The 19,556-nt window shown below is 55.6% G+C and overlaps 4 protein-coding genes across 4 annotated transcripts; all 4 read right to left on the reverse strand.

The window, feature by feature from the left end:
- Positions 1–600: 600 nt before the first annotated feature.
- Positions 601–2,217, reverse strand: GLRG_04782 (glycoside hydrolase family 79 protein; the record flags this gene model as incomplete). The annotated part of the gene is made up of 1 exon (XM_008095467.1): positions 601–2,217. The coding sequence occupies one exon, from the start codon at positions 2,215–2,217 to the stop codon at positions 601–603; it is 1,617 nt and encodes a 538-aa protein (XP_008093658.1).
- Positions 2,218–4,549: 2,332 nt separating this feature from the next.
- Positions 4,550–5,941, reverse strand: GLRG_04783 (uncharacterized protein; the record flags this gene model as incomplete). Its single annotated transcript, XM_008095468.1, has 2 exons — positions 4,550–5,242; positions 5,330–5,941. 2 exons carry the CDS (start codon positions 5,939–5,941, stop codon positions 4,550–4,552), a joined length of 1,305 nt encoding a protein of 434 aa, XP_008093659.1.
- A 756-nt stretch (positions 5,942–6,697) lies between these two features.
- GLRG_04784 (endo-beta-1,3-glucanase) lies at positions 6,698–8,893 on the reverse strand (the record flags this gene model as incomplete). Its single annotated transcript, XM_008095469.1, has 1 exon — positions 6,698–8,893. The coding sequence occupies one exon, from the start codon at positions 8,891–8,893 to the stop codon at positions 6,698–6,700; it is 2,196 nt and encodes a 731-aa protein (XP_008093660.1).
- Positions 8,894–18,174: 9,281 nt separating this feature from the next.
- GLRG_04785 (uncharacterized protein) lies at positions 18,175–19,047 on the reverse strand (the record flags this gene model as incomplete). The annotated part of the gene is made up of 4 exons (XM_008095470.1): positions 18,175–18,272; positions 18,320–18,384; positions 18,440–18,486; positions 18,538–19,047. 4 exons carry the CDS (start codon positions 19,045–19,047, stop codon positions 18,175–18,177), a joined length of 720 nt encoding a protein of 239 aa, XP_008093661.1.
- Positions 19,048–19,556: the final 509 nt, after the last annotated feature.

Here is a 19,556-nt window from a genome sequence, read left to right on the forward strand (position 1 = left end):
ATCACTGTAACTCGCTCGACCCTTGTGTGGTCTTCAAGTCTGGCCTTGAACACAATTACTCATCTCTTATCCCGCACTGCGGTCTCGTTGGGGGGGGGGGGGGGGGTTAGTAGCAAGTCGTCAGTGGAGGTGATATGACCAAGTATCCATGTGCAGATTTCCATTCTCATCCATCAGTGCGAGGCTGCTGGATACTCCAAGTCAAAGAACCCTCATAAACCGGGCCCAGGGTTTGGCCTGTTGCACAAAAACGCAGTGTGGGCTGAGGTGGTACACGCTCCATCAAAAGCATGCCTGGCATGACATGACCATGATGCTGAGGAACCTGTTACTCCCCAATCGACATTGAAAATCCCTGCTTATTATCAACTCCCACCCATATATACAACCCGTCTATCCGAGTGCGCGACAGGTGTACGACATATGGTGACCGAGTGCGGCGCCTCTAGACTGTGCCAGGACAGCGGTAAGGCTCTGGTGGATATTCAGAACACGGGAAATCACGTCGCTCCATTAATCACTGTCTGTACTCAACGGCGTCGGCGTTTGTGATTATTACTGATTATTACTAGAAGCACTTGACGATTCCATTTCCCGTCTTCACAAGCCATGTACTTCCTCCTCGTTAAAGAACACCAAGACGGCCTCGCTTCCCCTGACCTCGACAACTCCGTCATCACCGACGGTCTCGACGACCGTCTCGCCCACCGGCTCGCCTTGAGGGAACGCCTGCCCGGCCCACGTCGACAGCTTGCTGTCGCCCGTGTTCACGTAAGGCGCCGTCATCCTCTTGGCGCGCACGCTGCCCCCCGTCCCCGCGCGCACCAGGTCCGACAGGTCCAGACGGACGGTGTAGTCCGAGGTCGAGCTGGCGTAGTACGGCTTCATGTTGACGAGGGCGAGCTTGGAGACCCGGCCGGCCACGTAGAAGGCGTACGCGGCGAAGGAGTCGGGGGCGACGCCGGGCGGCGGCGCGAGGGCCCGGACGCGGGTGTCCGGGACGGCAAGGGCCTCGGCCATGAACAGCTGCCCGAGGAACGAGGGCAGGGTGCGCGCGGGGCCGCGCAGGGAGCTGTCGCGCGGGTAGAGCATCGAGTACGTGCTGTACCCGGGGGTGCCGTCCTCGCCGGGGGTGTTGACCTGGTCCGAGGACTGGAAGGCGAGGGTGGCGCCCTGGTGCAGGTGGACGGCCGAGGCGTTGCGGGTGGCGTAGATGAGCTGGGTGTCGACGACCCAGAGGGCCTGGGCGAAGGTGTCGGTGACGTTGGGCGCGCCCGAGCAGCTGACGGAGTTGAACTCGCCAATGGACCAGCGCTTGCCGACGTCGAGGGCCGCGCGGGCGGACGGGTAGATCTCCTCGTCGCAGTACCGGACGAGCTCGGTGTGGTTCAGGATGTTCGGGATGGTCGCGAGGGCGGCCCGGGCCGGGTCGCAGGTGGAGAAGGCGTAGGAATGGATCGAGTAGACGCCGACCTGGTGCTCCGAGTCGATCCCGGCCGGGATGAGGGCGATGGGCAGCACATCCAGGCCGGAATCGTCGGTCGTCGCCGACGAGGCCCACCAGCGCTCGCTTGGGAGGTCGGAGTGGCCGGTGGCGTTGACGGCGGCGTCGATCCCGCGCGTGTATTCCTTCCACTCGTGGACGTAGGCATCCGTCGAGAAATTCCAGCGGCTCCGCTCGTAGTTTGTGGGTTCGTTGCCCAGCTCGTAGTACGCAATCTTGTCGCCCTGGTAAGTGACGGAAGCGACCGCCAGGCCCTTGGCGATGTCCAAGCTCTCGTTGCCAAAGTTGAGCGTGGAGATGAACTTGGTGCCGTTGGGGAAGTTGTCCCAGCTGTGGTAGTAGTCCGGGCCGACAGTCGTCCGCCAAACGCCTCCCCCGGGGCTGGTGGTGCGGACGGGATCTCCGCCTTCTGGGTCAAATATCATGCTGTCCATGGTGATGCCACCGGGCCGGATGACCGGATGGCCACCATGTTCATGGATTCGATTGAGGAGGGTGAATGTGAGGTTGTTCGGCGTGCTTGCGTTACCGAAGAACTCGACCCAGAAGGCCGGCTCGAACGAGAAGGAAGCAAACGAGTTGGCGTGGGGTATCGAAGCGCCGTCTGCGTTCAGTGGAACGTCCAACTTGGTCGAGTTTGAGCCGCTTGCGCTGGGGTCTGCTTGAGCTGCGCCGGCTGCTAGCAAAGCTGTGGCGGTCCAGAGAGGCCACATGTTGATAACAAACGGACAGTAAGTAGTGGTTCACGTCGAGTCACACAGGACACCGAGGAACATTGGCATGTGTCTCTTCTTTCCCATCTATATATGCAGGTGCTCATGGCAGCACACGGAAAAGCGGGCTAATATCGGACGGTGATAGTCCTGCCGAGGCAAGGCAGTGATGGCATCAGACGTATCGTTGCGTCAGAGAACCAACCCCAGAGCCGTGATAGGTGCGGATCTTTTGGCCTGGAGATATAGTACTACTAGGATCATTCCGCTTCTCGGCAAGGATGCAATATGATGTAGGGTTTCGGAGAAGCGGGGGAAGTGGAGCAACAACGCATTGTCATTTCATCAGCCGGCATTATTCGCTTCTTGTTATTATACGACTCTTGATGAAAAGCTCGTATTGTGTAGCGACGAGTAGACCAGTGAGGAGGCTCGACCTTTGGCAGGGGACTGGGGTCACCTTGCAGACGGGTAGGAGAGACTATGCAACGGAATTGCGTCCAGGAATCTGATAGTGTTTTCTGACTCCAAAGTTTTGCACCGTTGTATTTGGCTCTTAATCATGGCAAAAACCCGTTCGATTTGTTGCATCGTTGATCAAGCGAACGAAACACGCTCAACACATTATGTATTCAAATAACATGAAACTAATATCAACCTCGCTCCAAGCCCAAATTTTCATCCCTCTCTAACTTTATACATAGGGTACGATATGGATTTCCCTATAACACAATTCATAGATCTGGTGGATATATCCATATGTTTAATAGATCCTATGGATATGGATTTTTTATGCCAGTGTAATCTATGGGTGAAGTGGTTGAATCCAAATAGATACTTTTCAGTTGTAAGTCTAGATACAATAGTAAATCTAATATAATAACTATTATAGCAATCCTATATTTAATGAAGAAAGGCCTTTAAATCTCTTAGAATTACTTTACTTTATATTTAAGTAATTAACTATTAGTAATTTTACTTAGTTTAATATCAGGTAGTTCTCTTAATTAATTAAGAGAGGGGTTTTGTTTTAAATAGATAAACTAAATATCTATTCTTATCTAGTCTTATAGACATGGGGGTTTTTTTTTTATCTATAACCATGGGCTTTGTTCTTTATGCACATCTATTAACTAATCTATGTGTTGGTTATCACCAGGGTGGTGATACGGTTAACCGTACGTGTCAATAGGCAGTGACGAATAATAGGGGTAAATACCGGTTCTGAATTATGCGTAAAGAGGAAAACTATCGTGGGATTACGCGGTGAATTCACCGCGTAATATACCCGTGAATCCGATGGATCCACGGTGAATCGGCCGTAGTTATTCCGGCCATTTCGGCATTAACCCATACCGCCGATATCCAGGCGATGATCAACATCGCAACACTATGGTTATAGATAAAAAAAACCCCCAATCTATTTATATGGATATCCATAGATCCCCATGGACTAGATATTTTTAACCACAACATGAGCCCCTGGACAGAGATACGGATGAATATATCACACTATGCCCTGTCGTCAACCAAGCAATGACATCTCAACAGGCCGGGCTGACTGGGGCGGTCTCCAAGTACGTCTTGTAATAAACGTTGTCGCCAACATTCCTTGCGACGCTGGGCGGAGTGTTGAGCGGACCTCCCCCTATTCCTTGCGAAAAAGGGGGGGGATCTCGCGATGCCGAGCCGCCGGGCCCCGCGCCAGAGCGACACAGACTGCGACAACAAAAGGACATGAGACTCGGTTCGTGCGGGAGGAGACTTGTACGCTTCTGCGCGCAAACATACGTATGGGGGGTTAGCACCTTTCCGGACCGATCATGTCTGGTTTCGCCCGACTCGCCCTGTACATGCCGCACGCAGCTTCTGGATAGCTCTCTGGCCCCTGATGCAAAGCCTCTCTCCTGCAATTCAAACTTGTGAAGAAACCATTCTGAGCTGTCGATTAGCATCATTGTGCTCGTCGTCTTCATTTCAATACAGCACTCATATCTGTTGTGCCGTGAACAGCTTCTTCCTATGCAGCGTGGTCCAGGTTTGATTCACTTATACCAAGGGTCCAGGAGGTTAACTAACCGTATACGCATCAGATAGACCCTCTTCTTCTGTCTTCCTCTCCCACCCCTCCCTCTGCCTCTCTTCGTCATCGAAGAATATCAATAAACACAGAAACTGATGGCGATCCACCTCGAAACTGCATTCGACTGTGACCCATGCTGCCCCCCCTACCATCCTTCCGGTCACCCAGCTAGACATGGCTGTGCAACCCGTGCCATGAGACCATCCATCTCATCTGGAGGGACAATGGACAAGTAACAATACACCCCCATCACCCCTCGCAGACCTCATACACGTACACCGCGCTCCGCCCCTCCTCGGGCGCAAAGTACAACCTCACCCGCCCCCCGACGAGCGCGACGTCCATCGGGTTCTTCGTCATCAGCACGCCCTCCCCCGTCCTCTCCATGAACGGCGCCTCCCACACGGGCACCATGTCCTCCGCGTCCACGACCGCCAGCCCGCCGACCTCGACGCCCGGCGCCGCCGTCGCGATCCCCGAGCACAGCATCAGCGACCGCCCGCCCACGCGGCCCAGCGACTTGCAGTCCTGGTAGTCGACCCAGTACGACGGGTTCACCGTCTCCCTCTGCGGCTCGTCGAACCCCCCGCCGCCCCCTTGCTCTCCTCCTCCTCCTCCTCCTCCTGCTCCAACACCGCCATCGTCGCCGCCCAGCCTGACCTGCTGCTCCTGCTCCCCATCGTCCTCCACCCTCGCCGCCCCGACCCTCGTCCTCCCCAGATCCCACCGCCTCGCCTTCCTCCCGCCCCAGTTCAGCGTCGTCAGCGTCCCCGTCTCGACGTCGTGCACGATCCCGCCCTGGTGGTCGCCCACCCGCAGCACGGCCTCCTTCGTCAGCCCCGCCGGGTCGATCCTCACCACTGTGCCCGTCGTGTTGGGCCGGTACTGCGAGAGCGTCGCCCAGATGTGCCGGCCGTCGTAGTCGAGCCCGCCGTTGTGGTACTGGGGTGTTTTCGTCAGCCTTCCACCACCACCACCACCACCTCTCTCCCCGATGCAGGGCCGGATGCTCAAACGACCAAGACTCACCTCCAGGTCCCCCTCCTCGGAGACGACCCAGTCCGCCAACCGCCGCCCCGTCCCGTCAAACACCACCAGGTGCGCGAACCCCGCCCCCGCGGTGCGGTCCGTCCCGCCCACCCACTCGCCCCCCGGGAACTTCTCCGTCGGGACCGTGTACTCGCCTGCCGACACCCAGAACCTCTCATCCCGCCCGTCCCCTTCGTCTCCCCCGGCGGCGTCACCGGCAGACGACGACGACGACGACGACCCCCCCGCCAACCTCACGATCCCCTCGGGCTCCCACAGCCCCCCCTCTAGTTCCACCCGTTTGACGAACCGCAACCGGCTCCCGCCACCCGGCGGCCCCGCTCCCCCGCCGTTGATGCCGGACCGCGTGAGGCCCGTCAGCTGCCTCACGATCTCCTGCCCGTCCCGCCCGGCGCCCGACGGCGTAAGCGGCACCGGCGTCAGCGGTATCATCGGGTCGGGCCTCGTCATGTTGTTGTTCTTCTTCTTCGCCTCAGTTGTCGACATCGCGGCCATCGCGCTGCCCGTGACCTGCGTGCCGCCCACTATGCCGAGTAGTCTGAGGATGAATGCGGCGTAGGTGACGAGCTGGAACGGCGCGGCGTATCTCATGATACTCCCTCCCTATCTCTCTCTCTCTCTCTCTCTCTCTCTCTCTCTCTCTCTCTCTCTTTCTTTCTCTCTCTCCACAGTGGTTACTATTTTCCCTAGCGTGCCGTGAGTGCGTATTGGAACGAGGTTCAACCGCTCTCGTCGGTAAATGGAACGACCAGATTTTGGATTGGCAGCCTTCTCGATAAGGACTGATAAAGTGTGTTTTGATATGCTGCCCACGATGGCATGTAGTTGCGAGAAAGTAAGCTTCCGGAGAACATCTTTGGCCACATATTATGACCCGACGCCTCCCCGCCCCGCCCCGGCCCGCGTCATCCGTGTCCTCCACACGCACGCATTATGCAGGCCAAGACTTCCTTCACACCACTTGCGCCACTTGCATCGGATGAGACTGCACAGATCCCTCTCAGCAGCAGACCGCATGTTTTAACACCGCCATTACTACATCGAGTGTCAGTGTCCAGTCGAAACGTCAAGTAACTAATCTATTCCTCTTATCCGTTCAAATACCAACGACAATTGCGAAACCACCCGCCCGAACCGTTACCGACGTTATATACGGTATCAAGCATCATACACATGATGCCGGCGGCAATCAGGCCAGGCATGCTTTGAGTCCTTAACTCCAGAATTACTCCGTCATGTACATTGCTGCAGGTTGCCCAAAGTTGCCAAGCAGCAGGCCAGAGGCACATCTCGCCTCATGCATCCCATAAACAAGGAACCAAATCCGTAACAACCACCTGCTTTGCTTTACACTGTCTTGCCGCCGCAGTCTGGGATCGTGACGCCCGACTTGACGTCTCGGTTTACCGTCATCAGGCCCCACTGGTCCTCCCATTCCTTGCCCTTCTCGTTGAACTTGATCTTCCACGGCTCATCAAAGGCCGAGAACCAAAAGTAATTCGTGCCGTTGGTCAGGGCAGGGCACACCCAGTCTTCAAGGAGCGTGTTCAGCTCGCTAATACCAGCAACCGACGCATTGGGGCAGTCTGTGACCGTGCCGTCGCCGCCACAATTCGTGCCGCCCTTGGTAGGCCAGCCAATCTCGGCAATAATATTCTTCTTCTTGTCCGTCTTGAAGAAACTGCCGGCTTTCCCCTCCCAGAAGTCAGTCGTCCACCAGGCTGCGTCTTTGGCGTTGGTGCCAGAGAAGAAGGGGTGTATGTTGGCCATGATGTAGTCGCTTTTCGCTGCCAGCGAAGCTGTCCAGTCGTCGCCGAGATCAGATGTGGCAACCGGCAAGCTCAGTCCCTTGCTCGTCAGGTTCGTGCGCACCTCGGCCAGGAGGTCTCCCAGTGCGGCCTCGGTCATCTCCTTTCGGAAAAGGATCTCGTTGGCGACGATGATGCCCTCAAAGTACTTATCACCGTACACATCAAGAATGTCCCACATCTGCTGGAGCTGTCGTGCGTTTGTCGTCGTGTTGCCGTCCTGCCAAACCCCCATCCAGATCTTGATCGTGTCCTCCATCTCGAGTTTCTGAATCGAGTGGATGAGCATCTGAGTCTGGTTGCAGTCGGTACCGTATAGGCGGATCGTGTTGGTGAGCTGGCTGAGCACAGCGAGATCACGCGTGACGTTGTTTTGCGATGGCGGGTCGTGGACGCAGTCGGGATACTGAGTGTTGATGGGCGTATAGTCCATTCCGGGAAACACCTTGTGCAGGTCCTTGTTGTTCATGAGCTTCTTGATCTCGGCGCTGTTGATGTCCAGGTCGCCGTTGGAGTTCTTGTCGTCGTCCGCCGACTGGCCTTGTCGACTTGGTCCACCGTCACGGCTGTTCCTCGATACCAAACCGCCCACCGTACCGCCAATAATAGCGGCAGCAATGATGAGGATGACGCCGATAATTATGCAAATTTTCCACTTCCTCCGCCCCTTGTTCTCGCTCCTTACCCATTGGTACTTTTCTTGGCCTGCGGCATCAACTGCGTCGCCATTCTGGTAGCCCGAGGACGAGTCTTTCGGGTCGTAGTATCCACTGGCGTTTCGATTGGCCATCAGGCCGCCAGCAGCACCTCCTGCCGCCGCGCCCCCTAGGCCGGCCTTGCTTCTACCTGTGCGGTCGCTGTTGGACAGGCTGAGCATCGAGTTTCTCCCGCTCCTGCTTCTACCATATTCCAAGCCGTCGTCGCCGTCGTCCGCGATCGAATTAGGGTCTACGACACCGAGATGGTCGGGGTGCCTCTGGTAGTAAGTATTGTCACTGTAGTAGTCATTGAAACCGTACGGGCTCGAGGCCGGCGACAGCCTCGCCGGGGACGCAGCCGCGCCTCCCAGAGCGGTCAAGCTCGAGTGAGAGTTGCGATCCGGGAGGCTGCCTTGGTATGAGCGCGGAGCGGTGGTCATCTCGTAGGCGTCCCCCCGCGGCTGGCTGTACGTTTGTGGTGGGACGTTGGGCTGCTGAAACTGTCCTCGTTCATGAGGCGGCGGCCCCTGGCCAACGTTTCTCATGGCATCGACGCCGCTTTCCCTCGCGTTGCGCTCGGCGACCGTGTAAGCGATTCCGGCCATGCCACCGGATGCAGTGTTACTGAAGTTATCTGCGCCAGGGGTGATGTTGGGGTTGAGGTTGCTCTGCTGCGGAGGTGCGTAGCGTTCGGGGGCCCATTCACGATGAGGGGGGACTTGCGGGGTGGAATCGACGGGCGAGGCGGCCCGGTGAGCGCTGTAGCCAGCAGCAGCAGCAGCAGCAGCAGGACCGCCGACAGCTCCCACAGCAGCTGGTGGTGGGCCCTGCCGATCGTTCCTCCGCTCTTCTCTCATGCGAGTAAAATTCGGGTCGGTGTGGGCATCGGGATACTGCTGGGGGTTGTAGGCCTGAGGCGCGCCGTTGTGGTACTGATGGTCCTGGTAATGTTCAGGAGGGTTGGGCGTATACGAGCGATAAGAATGGTCCAAAGGCTCGCGCTCGGCGCTGCCGTCGTCATGGTCGTATCGAGGCATGTTTCGAATATAGTTGTGAGATCAGGGTGAAGGTCGTGCAACCCTCGTGGGCTGAATTGGTGACTGGCCAACAGGACCTCCTCCTGTTGAGGGTAAACGAGGATGGTGTGTGTAGGTGGAACCCGTTGAAAGAGACGGGGATGTCGACCCGAGTTCGGTGGCGGCTATTGCAAAGCGTCGGCAAAAGGAATGCGGATGCAATTTCAGATGTTTCGGGGCGACGACTGATTGATTGTGAGCGTGGTGTTCTTGCCGCAAACACTATGGTAGTTTCCGTCTGGTCATTCCAGCGACTGCAAGTATGCGACGGGTGCGTGACGGGATGGAACAGAGAGACGAGGAAGCAAAGACAACAAAAAAGAAAACACCGACCTCGGTGCACCACAGGTCGCCCAGTAATTTGGAGTACGGCGGGAAGAGGCAGCAGACGACGCAATCTTAAGTGCCTCCGACTAATGCAAGTCTCGGAGAGTATGACTGCGTTAGGGCGCAAGGTCCCGGGGAGATCGCGTGTGCGTCTGCTCGCGTAGGTGGGCGGACGAAGCGGATGCAAGTGCAACAGTGTCGTTGGTGCGAAGGGGACACGCACTCGCGGGCGCAGCAAGACGTTGTCTTGAAGCCCCTATTGCGACGAACCGTTTTGAAGAGGACTTGGAGGCGGAGGAGAAGAAAGGGCGTTAGCCGCCAAGGGAGCTTGAGTGCAACAGAGGCCTATTGGGTTGTTTTTTTTTTTCTGGAGGGAGGGGGGGTTGTTTCGCCCACAGCAGCGCCAGGTTCGAGGATCGTCTTGTGTTCTCCCGTGCGGCTCCTTTGTGTGGCAATCGCTCGTATTCCGACCCGTGTTCTGTTGCCGTCGAAGCGAGACTCTTTTCTAGAGTGTTCGCCCGCGGGGTACGGAGGAGCAGGAGCCGAGGGAGCGTTGTGTTTGGACCAGTTGTCGTATTGTGAGAAGAAAAGACTCGGGATGGTGGACAAGTCAGATTAGTTCTTGGAGGAGAAAAAGAAACGGAAAAGTGAGAAGCCGTCGAAAGCGAGACAGAGGGAGAGATGGAATTGGGAGAGAGGCCAGAACCCTAGGCGAGAGAGAAGTGGTGTGTCGACACTGTCGTATGCAGTATGAGGCAAGGTTACAGCACGTTGGAGGGTGGCTTGGATCTTGGACCCTGGCTGGGTAAACTATTTCAGTCTTGGCGATGGATAAGAGGGTCGCGGGGTTTCTTAGATATGCGCTGCCAATGGCGCCGGTCGCGTTGCTGGCTGGGTGCTGGGTGATTTCGTGTTGCTCACTCGTTGGGTTCGTCAGTCGGACGTTCGGTTGCAGTTGGAACGAACAAGACGGAGGACGGAAGACAGAGGACAGAGGACAGAGAGAGAGAGAGAGAGAGAGTCAGAATTGAAGCAGCCGCCGTGACCGTATGTGGTCCAGGGAGGAAGGCACGCACGGAGAATCAGGAACACGAACGGCAGCAGCAAGAGACAAGGGGTTAGACACACCATCCTATCCCGTACAGGGTTACAGCAACGGGGGCAGGTACCTACCACCTACCTTTGCATCCCTTCCACCCTTGCTTCCCTCCTTCCGTGACATGGCAGGTGCGGTGCGGTTGCAGTTGCACCTGTACCTACCCATTTTGACTGAGGCTACCTAGGTAGGTAGGTGCCGTTGCAGTGACCACCAGACAACACAATGCCCATGGCATTCGTTGACAATGGCAACGACGAGGACAATGACATGGCGGAATGTCAACGTTGACAGCCAAGCCTTGTTGTACCTCCACGTCTCTCTTGGCTGACCGCATTTCCAGTCCCAGTTCCAGTTCCAGTCCCAGCTCCATGGTTCCCCGGTCCACCCGGTGCTGTCCTGTCCGTGCTGGTATGCAGAGGACTGATAAACTGCCGACGTTTACGCTTCCAGTACCTGACAATGAATAAATAATTATAAAAATTGAGTCGCGGTGCAGGGAAAAGCATCCCTCGGAAGAATAAAGAGGCACAGGGAAAGGGAGCCGAGATACGTCGTAGGCGTGTATGTACGGTACATTGTACCTGTACTACCTTGGATATACGGAGTACCATGTACCTCGGTATTCAAGAGTGAAATAAAAAGCAGGGCAGGCGATTACGCCCCCCGGCCAGGGTTGTTGCTTCTCCCGACGTCAGTCCGCTTCCTCTCTTCAACGCTTAGTGTGCCAGTCGGTACCGGGCAAGGCAGTATGCAGGTGCAGCCGATGCATCCACTCAACAACAACGCCATTGACGGGAAGAGCATCCGTAAAAGAGTAAGCTTAGTGAGCGAGCGATCAAGAGGCATGGAGAGAGAGAAAAGACAGAGACAAGAGTGCCTTTTTAGAGGCGGCTGTGCAAAACACTCTTGTCCTTGCTTGTTTGTGCCTTACGTAGTACCTAGTACCTAGTAGCGTTGCGTCGCCAAATGTAAATCGCCCGAAAAGCAGCCGTACAGATGCGCCCTCGGCCGGCACATTCTTTTGTTTCTCGTAGTTGTTTCGTTGGGCGTCGTGTCTGTCTGCATGCATGCATGCATGCATCATCTCCCGTGGACTGAACGGCGACTCGACTTGAGACGCAAGTGCTCGTCCCGGATGCCGTGTGAGACGGCCCGTCATGTGGATGAGACTTGGACTGAGCGTGGTGATGTGTGTATTGTATGTCTACGGATATGTAGTAATACTATGTACGTATGTGTGTGTTTGTGTGTGTGTGTGTGTGTGTGTGTGTGGCTCCGAGTCGCTGTTTCTTGGATGGTTGTGCTTCCGCCTCCTGCACGCCCTCCTTGGAAAGGGAAGGGGGAGCCTGTGATCGGTGGCGCCTGCCCCACTCGGTTGTGTGTGTGCGTGTTTGTGGATCCTCTGGGCCGGCCGTGGTTGGCTGAGAGACGGAAGCGCCTGCCCCTCCCGCACCTCCTCGTTTCGCTCAAGTGCAAGGCAGGTGGCAGGTACGAACGAATAGGTAGGAATAGGCAAAGGTTCACGAAACCAGCCATTTTTCGCATTCCGTCCCCCCACAGTCGCCTTCCACTCACCATGGAATGGACCTCCCCGTCCCGACAATCAATCCGACCTCCTCTTCAGTCCAGCTTTGGAATGCCCAAACATGTCCAATTCCACTGACTCCGTCATCACTCGATGCTGCTGCTTCTGATTTCGCTGCTTGCTATAGCCCAGCCTCGGCCTCTCTCTGTTCTGTTCCATCACTGACAATATCCCATCCCAGCAGTGTGGTGCGAAGCGCGCGCGCGCCCCGAGTGACGGACGATTCGACCAACAGACACGGCAAATCAACGCCGTCGACTTCCATCACCGATCCGGGCATTCGCTCCGTTGGCCAGGCAGGGCCATGACAGCCTCCTCCATTTTCCCATCCGTGCAACTTACCAGGGGAATCGGCAAAGTCGGCCCAATGACGCAGATCGTCAGGCCTGACGAGAAGAGAGAGAGGGACAAGCTTTGAAAATGCCACTTGCATCCAGCCACCACACACCGCCGTCTCCCAGGGGTACTTCGTACTATTCCTACCCGAAGGATATTGATGTCCATGTCCAAGGCCAGACAGAAACCGCCATTCTGCCCATTTCCCATACACCACGCACTACCTACTCGACCCGGTGTCAACGCCTCACAAATAAGAAACTACCAAGATACACTTGCAAGGCGATCCCTCGTCTCGAAACCACCAGGGAGGAACCCCCCCCCCCCTTTCCTCTCACCCATCCTGTCGTCTCATACCGCTGCCCCGTTGTCTGCGAACGCCCCTCACCAAAACCACCAAACATACGCGGTACGCAATAAACCATATTCGCCTGCCCTGCAGCGGTGACCCATGTCGGCGCATGACATCACAAAATTTCGTCTAGGTACGGATACTGTAGGTACTATCCCTCAAACAGGATCCTCTGGCCTTGCTTTCTTGGCCCTTGACGACTGCACCCTCCAATGGCCCTCAGCCGTCATTCCAGCGGTTGATGCTATTCAGCGATTCGCATTCACAGCGACCCAAGTCCTCCCCAATTTCAAAACCCCGAAAAACAGCCACGGCCCCCCGACTATCGCCCACCGACGCTTCAGCTCCGGCGCCACACACCTGTCGCTTGTTCCTGTCATCACCACACTACGCCTTCGGGCCGCATGCAACCCATAAGCTTCGCCCCGTGCACGTCGTCGGCCCTTGACACTGCCTCCCGCCTACGCCGTGTCTCTGTCTGTCGGTGGCAGCTACTCCGTCCCTGGCAGCCCTCCCCGACTGCTGCATTGTCTCGTGTTGACGAGTCAGCCTGGACCCAGAAACAAGGCGATCCAACATGCAATTCTTGACTCCCGCACCAGCTTGCTACCCAGAAATAGAACGGCTCCCCAGAGTGTCTCCATGAGCCGATTGGCAAGCGTTGATTGCAGCGACATGACGAGCTCCTCGGGCGCACTACTCTACTGAGCAAAAGTTGCAACCAACTGCTCATACCAAGTCCATTATGCCATGGCGTTTGCCTGCCCGACTATTTGACTCGCCCCGACGGCATAGGTAGCTTTGAACACTACATGTTCTTTTGGGACATGACGAAGCTAAGCATCGCGAGAGCTCAGTGTAATCCTGCGGTCCTCGGTCTCAATGGTTCTGACGGCATGGTGTCTGCTGACGTGGCCGCCCTGTAGGCCGAGATAACGGTTACACCTGAGGCTGGGTCAGGCCTGAGTGGTGGCGACAACCGGTTATCAAACCTGCTCGTTCGTGACCGTACATATCCCCAAGCTGGTGATGGAAGGATGGTCGGTATTGCAATTGGGGCTACGTGGGCATCTTGCTTTCCCGTTTCTCGTCTCTGCCGGAACGTGTATTTCCTCCTAAATGAAGCAACGGACGCCGGGGCACAGTCGCACAGCTCGCCAACAGAACTTGGTCCGCCACAAGAACAAAGCCCTCCACCACCCCTCAACAGGAGCACCCGACGGAAAGCAGTCCCCGGGTAGGGGAGTTGGGTTCCGGAACCGAGGTACTTTTCCCTTCCCCGGCGCATGTCTTTCGGCGCGTAGAGAAAGCCTCGCATCCCGTTCCCGTGCTCCCCCGGGGACGCGAAGGTGGGGGTTGTGATTGGACAAAGGCGGACAGGCGGCGCGGCGTGAGGGTCATGTCCTCGGGGTGGGGGAAGAAAGAAAGGAGCCCCTCGTCACGTACTACGGCTTGACAGGGCCTCAAAGGACGCGGTTGGTTCCGCGCCACGAGATCGACGTCGTTCGGTCCTGCGCCGCGTCGTTCCCTGCGATATGCCTGTCCCGGCGAGCTGGTTCGGCTGCCCAAGGCTGGCTGCGGCCGGTAGTTGCCGTTTAGAAGGGAAGAACGTTTGCATTCTAGCTCTGCTGCGGAAGCTTCCATGGGCGTCTAGAAAGGGGGAGGGGTCGTCATCATAGGCTCCATGTCTGGAATTCCGGTTTCGATTCGGCTCCGGCTTGGTTGGGTTTCCAAGCTTCACGCCATGAATCTCGGCGGCCGTCTTCCAGGGTGCCTTTGCCGATGTAAGTGTATGTTGCAAGTGTTTCCAGCATTGAAGACTCGGGGATGCCGGAGGGAAGTGGACTGTGGCCTTATTACACGCAGAAGTGGTATTCATACCGAAGTCGAGCACGGATACAATGGTAAGATTCTGCCGGATTAATCACTTGTGATTTATTGGCGTGGGTGAGTTCGATGTTAGGTCCTAACACAACAAACCCTCCACTGAGATGGAGCCTAACCGTCGTTCTCTAAGTGATTTCATGTCGAAGTTTATTCCTGTGAGAGAGACGACATCACAGCCTGGCTGGATTATGGATCTCCAGCTGTCCAGATGGACACTGTCTTCTCACCACTCAGCTATAGTTCTACGCTTCCCTACCCAACCGTGCTAGTCTCTCTGAACTCTCCCCTTTCCCGCTCCGGGGTGGCCGTGACATATACATGGCGCCTTTGAAGTGGTGATGGTTTGGCCGGTGACGTGCTACTCATCAGTACATATGACCCCTGACGGACAACTCTTGTGGAGAGGCGGCAGCATACGCACTCAGACCTGGCTGTTTCCTGTGATTGCCCTGTTGTAGCATCCCTCGGCGCGTCATCCCATGACCATATCCGATGGTAGCAAAAGACGGGTTATTGGGTTCCGGGCTGCCTTGTCCAAAGAAGGAAGGAGGGAGGACAAAACATCAAAGAGCGAACTCCAGTTACCTCGGGAAATAGAAGGATGGGGAAAAGCCTTGATGCTGGAATGGGCCCATGGTCTCGAGACTTGGAAGGAGAGCGTCGAAGACATCTAGATACTCCTGTTGGCCGTCCGTCATGGGGACCACCAGCGGAAGCACTTCTCCGCACTTTACCTAGGCCGCGGTGCGTTTCTCTTACCAGCTCATCTTCTCGGGTGGACTGGCTGTCTTTTGAGTCATGTTGGATAAATCCGCCTTGAATACTTGGCGAAACATCCGTGTCGTAGACCGTTCTTTCTCTTTGAATTCGTAATTACACTTCGACAAAGACCTATATCACTTGCCTTGGACTTAGTCACCTCTTCTCTCCAAAACTGAATACTACTTGCTTAAGACGAGTTTCCCGAGGTACCATTGCTGTGTCGTCTTCAAGTGCTCACCCAGTCGCAGTTTAACATGTCTTCTTATGACGTTCAATAATGAAGATAGAAGAGAAAAGGTGAAAGAGAACAAAGGGGGTTTAGGCTTCACCTCGGGTCGATGCCCAGGGTGACGTCGGAGACAAAACCCCTACAATCAACCTCTTTCCAAGCCGCTGTTACGGGTTAGCCCATCGCAGCATCCAACGCGCGCAAGGAGCTCCCGGGGTGGTGGGCATCCTCTGTTCGCCGCGAGGCGCAGCGCCGAGATTTCGTTGCCAGCTTTGAACGCTTGGCCATCGCTTCGAGCGGGTAGGGATATAGGTCCGTCATCAGCCCCGGGCCGCATGCGGAAGCGCGCCAACGCGGTGACTTCCGTCCGGGAGTGAGCCGCCACGCACGGAATATACCAAAGGATCGAGCGTGGGGGGGGGGGGGGTGGCGGCCGGCGAGCAATGCCCGACACTATTAACCACCGCGCGATCTCGGCTGAGGAAGCCAAGGTTGAGGATGAATGAATGGGCCCGTATGTCATGGCACGCGTACACTGGTTACTCGACAACCCAAGGGGCCCCGTGGGACGCGGCAGGTAAACAAGGGCGCATGTGTCTACCCCTACCTAGTCTCCGGCTTGCCGTACGCGGTGTAAGTTTCGGGCGCCTACATCGGCCGGCCGCCTCGGAACAAAGGTCGTGCCATCGGACCTCCCGGTTAGGCGCGCATGCGTTGGCGCCCGCGCCGCCGTGGCGATCTTGTTCGTCAGCTAGCCGTCTCGCGGGACCCAAGTGATCCGGCAGCCCGGCGATTCTTGCAGTGTCCACGTTTTCTGCACGAGTGCGCCATGTCTTGGACAGCTCTCTCAAGTGTCAAGAACCGCTGGATGTTTTGCAGGCAGGTTCGGTCGCGTGGCTTTCAATGGCGGCCCGGGACTGCCCCGCCAGGGTGTGAAGTCAAGGCGGAATGAGATAACAAGGCCTGAGTGACAGCTTCAAGAAGAGCTCCATAGCCAAGGAGATATTGAACGTCTCTGATAAGTTTCGCGCTGCTTTTTGTAACTAGACCTCAATGGTCTGGCGGATGCTCCGCCAGTATATCCCAAGCACGTTACCGCAAGGCAGGTATCTCTACCTAGGTAAATACATCAAATGAGTGTGCTGAACAGGAGAACCTAGCAACGGGACGAGGTTCCGTAAGAAACGCACGAGTTGGGGGGGTTGCGTCAGTTCGGCCTCGGGCTAGCAAGGCTAGACTTTGACTACTAATTGCAATAAAACAAGGAGGCCGTCGTTCATTGGCCTCGCCTTTCTCTCATGCATGTCAGTTGAAAGGTGTGTGCGGCAACGGACGGACGGCATCCTCGCATTGGCCGCCACAGAAAAGAAGGTTGCCTACCTTGGGATTAGAGTTCCCCAGACACGTCAAGGTCCGATTAGTGTGCACTGCGGCGTCAATTTGAAGGACCAATCGCAGTACACACATTTCACGGAGGGTTTGCCCTGATTCAACTGTCAAAGGTGAAATTCTTGGATGTATTGAAGACCAACTACTGCGAAAGCATTTACCAAGGACGTATACATTCATCAGGATCGAAAGCTAGGGGATCAAAGGCAATCGGATACCGTTATCGTCTCAACCATGTCAAAACTATGCCAACTCGAAATCAGACGAAATTATTTTGTGACTCGTTCAGTCGGCACCCTACGACAATTCACCTTGCTTGGGCCTCAGGGGGAGTATGATAGCAAGACTGAAACTTGAAGAAATGGGTAGAACACACAGTAACGTGCTGTGAAAACGCGAATGATGCAACAATGGATAATCCGCAGCCAGTTCCAAGGCTCCTCGGGTTACAGAGATGGTTCGGAGACTCAACGGAGGTGTGCTTGGGCATGTTCCCAGGCCTAAGATGAAGTCTGTTCTACCTCTGAAAGTAGATTGAACCCTGAAACGGGAACCTGCGGCTTATCATCACTTAACACGTGGTACCTCACGAGGTCCAGATGCAACGAGGACTGAGACCTCTTTCTTTTTTGCGGGTGGTGGTGCATGGCCGTTCTACTGAGGACACAAAGCTGAAGGCGAGGTCGTGAGAACAGTAATGACTACAGTTACATATCGGCGAGGTCAATGGTTACGTAAATCTTGCAAACTTGGACACTCCTCACAACATTGAGAAGTATGTCAAGTGAGCTACGGACATGTGAGAGGGGCGAAGAAGAAAACACAGAGCGGGCTGAAGAGTCAAACGCGCGACAGTCTCAGGCGTGAACCGCAGACGCACAATGCAATGTGGTGAATGTGTGTCTGGCTTGGTCATTTATATCTAGTATGATTAGGGGGCATGTTTTGATCCGCCACGGTCAGTCTCGCTGCTTGCCTGGTTTGGAGCCAGCTATTTCACGGCCTTACTACATCCGGCCTCCGGGTTCAACAGCCAATAGGTAAGATAGTGTATTTCAGTTAAGCTAGAGTAAACAAGACATAGATAACCATACCACATCTTTAAAGAAGAGAAGATGTGACAGGCGAAGAGAAGAGTAGAGAAAAGAAGAAAAGAAAATTGCCGCCTGGCCAAACCGTTAGATCGCAACTTGGTCTGGTGTTTACAACAGGCCTGGGCCAACCCAATCCTGTTTAAAGCAGGGCCGAGTCATGCATCGCTATTAGAAGGATACTCCTAATGCGACGCCTTGACTTTCCCAATCCAATGTCCAATCTTATTGCCAACCGCAGGACCGACGACGTTTGAGAAAACCCAACCTGCAAGTTCAACGGCTACTTATGTGTCAGCGGCGAATGTCTGTAGCGTCCTTGGGACTTACTGCTCATCGGTTTCTTGATATCGACGTAGACTTTGATCCAGGCCTGGCTCGGGCCATCAAAGCGCCTATGCTCTACTTGTCAGATCCGACCAGAGGCATATCAAGTATCCCATCACTTACTGCAGACCAACATAGTTGGCGAAACGACTCATCTTGCAGGTACCTGACTGCACAGGGGTTAGGGTTGCAACACACAAACCATACGGCGGACCACTCACCACCTCCCAGCCTCCAGGCTGTCTCCAATACCAAGATCGGTTGTATCCCTTGGTGGTGTCGGGACGCACGGACTCGAGGACTCCCTCCCTCAGCCTGTCCAACGCGTAGCTGTCCTTGTAGATGCCCTCAACGCGAACAGTGATGGTGGCATCGGCGGGTATAGAGCCTTCTGTGTGCTTGACCTTCCGAGACCAGGTGGACCCGCCATCGCAGCCGTTCCCGTCGCAGAGGGCTCTGATGCCGCCTTCCAGGGTCTTCCTGATGGAGGCGTCGCAGCCGTAGTCCATGTACGTCCTTCCGACCTTCATGGTTCCTCTCATCTCACCCCTCTTCTCGAGTGTGCTATCGAGGCTGGTGTCGCCGAATTGCTCAAGGGTGATGTTGAACCACTCGCCTTCGACGACTTGTACTTCTCCCTGCTCAACATCAAAGTCTGCCGGGACGGCTAACGGGTCTTGAGCAACCGCCAAGGTAGCGCCGAGCCAGAGAAATGGTAGAACGAAATGCATGTTGAAATCGAATTGCTAGAAGTAGGTAGAGTGGTAGGTAGAATGTATTGGTGTTGTGTTTGTCTGGCATGACGTTTTTGAGAGACCAAACAGCCTGTATTTATACTTTTCATTGAAGCAATGGTGTTTCTACTTCTCTCTACTTATTCTGTCGCCGGCATAATCTTACTTGTCCAATTGACACCGTTATTCTGACTCAACATTCTCGACATAATATCACCAATCTCGGACGAGGGCTGGGATTGTCCAAGTCTAGAACCCTTCGATGCATCCATTACTTTACACGGGCATCCCAATCGTGTATCTAAGCGCGCAGGCGGTGGTGTTGCGCTGAGGCTGACATGGCCGAGTTCGCATGGCACCGTTCGTGTCATCCGCATCATATGCCTATTCGGAGAATGCAGCGCGCACGCGGCCCACGTAAGCTTGGAATGAGACGGGTTCTTTACGGTAAAGCCAAGACTATAGTTCATTCTGTGTAACTGGAATGGGCAACTAAAAGAGTGGGC

Source organism: Colletotrichum graminicola (genome assembly GCF_000149035.1).
Source record: "Colletotrichum graminicola M1.001 genomic scaffold supercont1.15, whole genome shotgun sequence".
NCBI classification, from domain to species: Eukaryota; Fungi; Ascomycota; class Sordariomycetes; order Glomerellales; family Glomerellaceae; genus Colletotrichum; species Colletotrichum graminicola.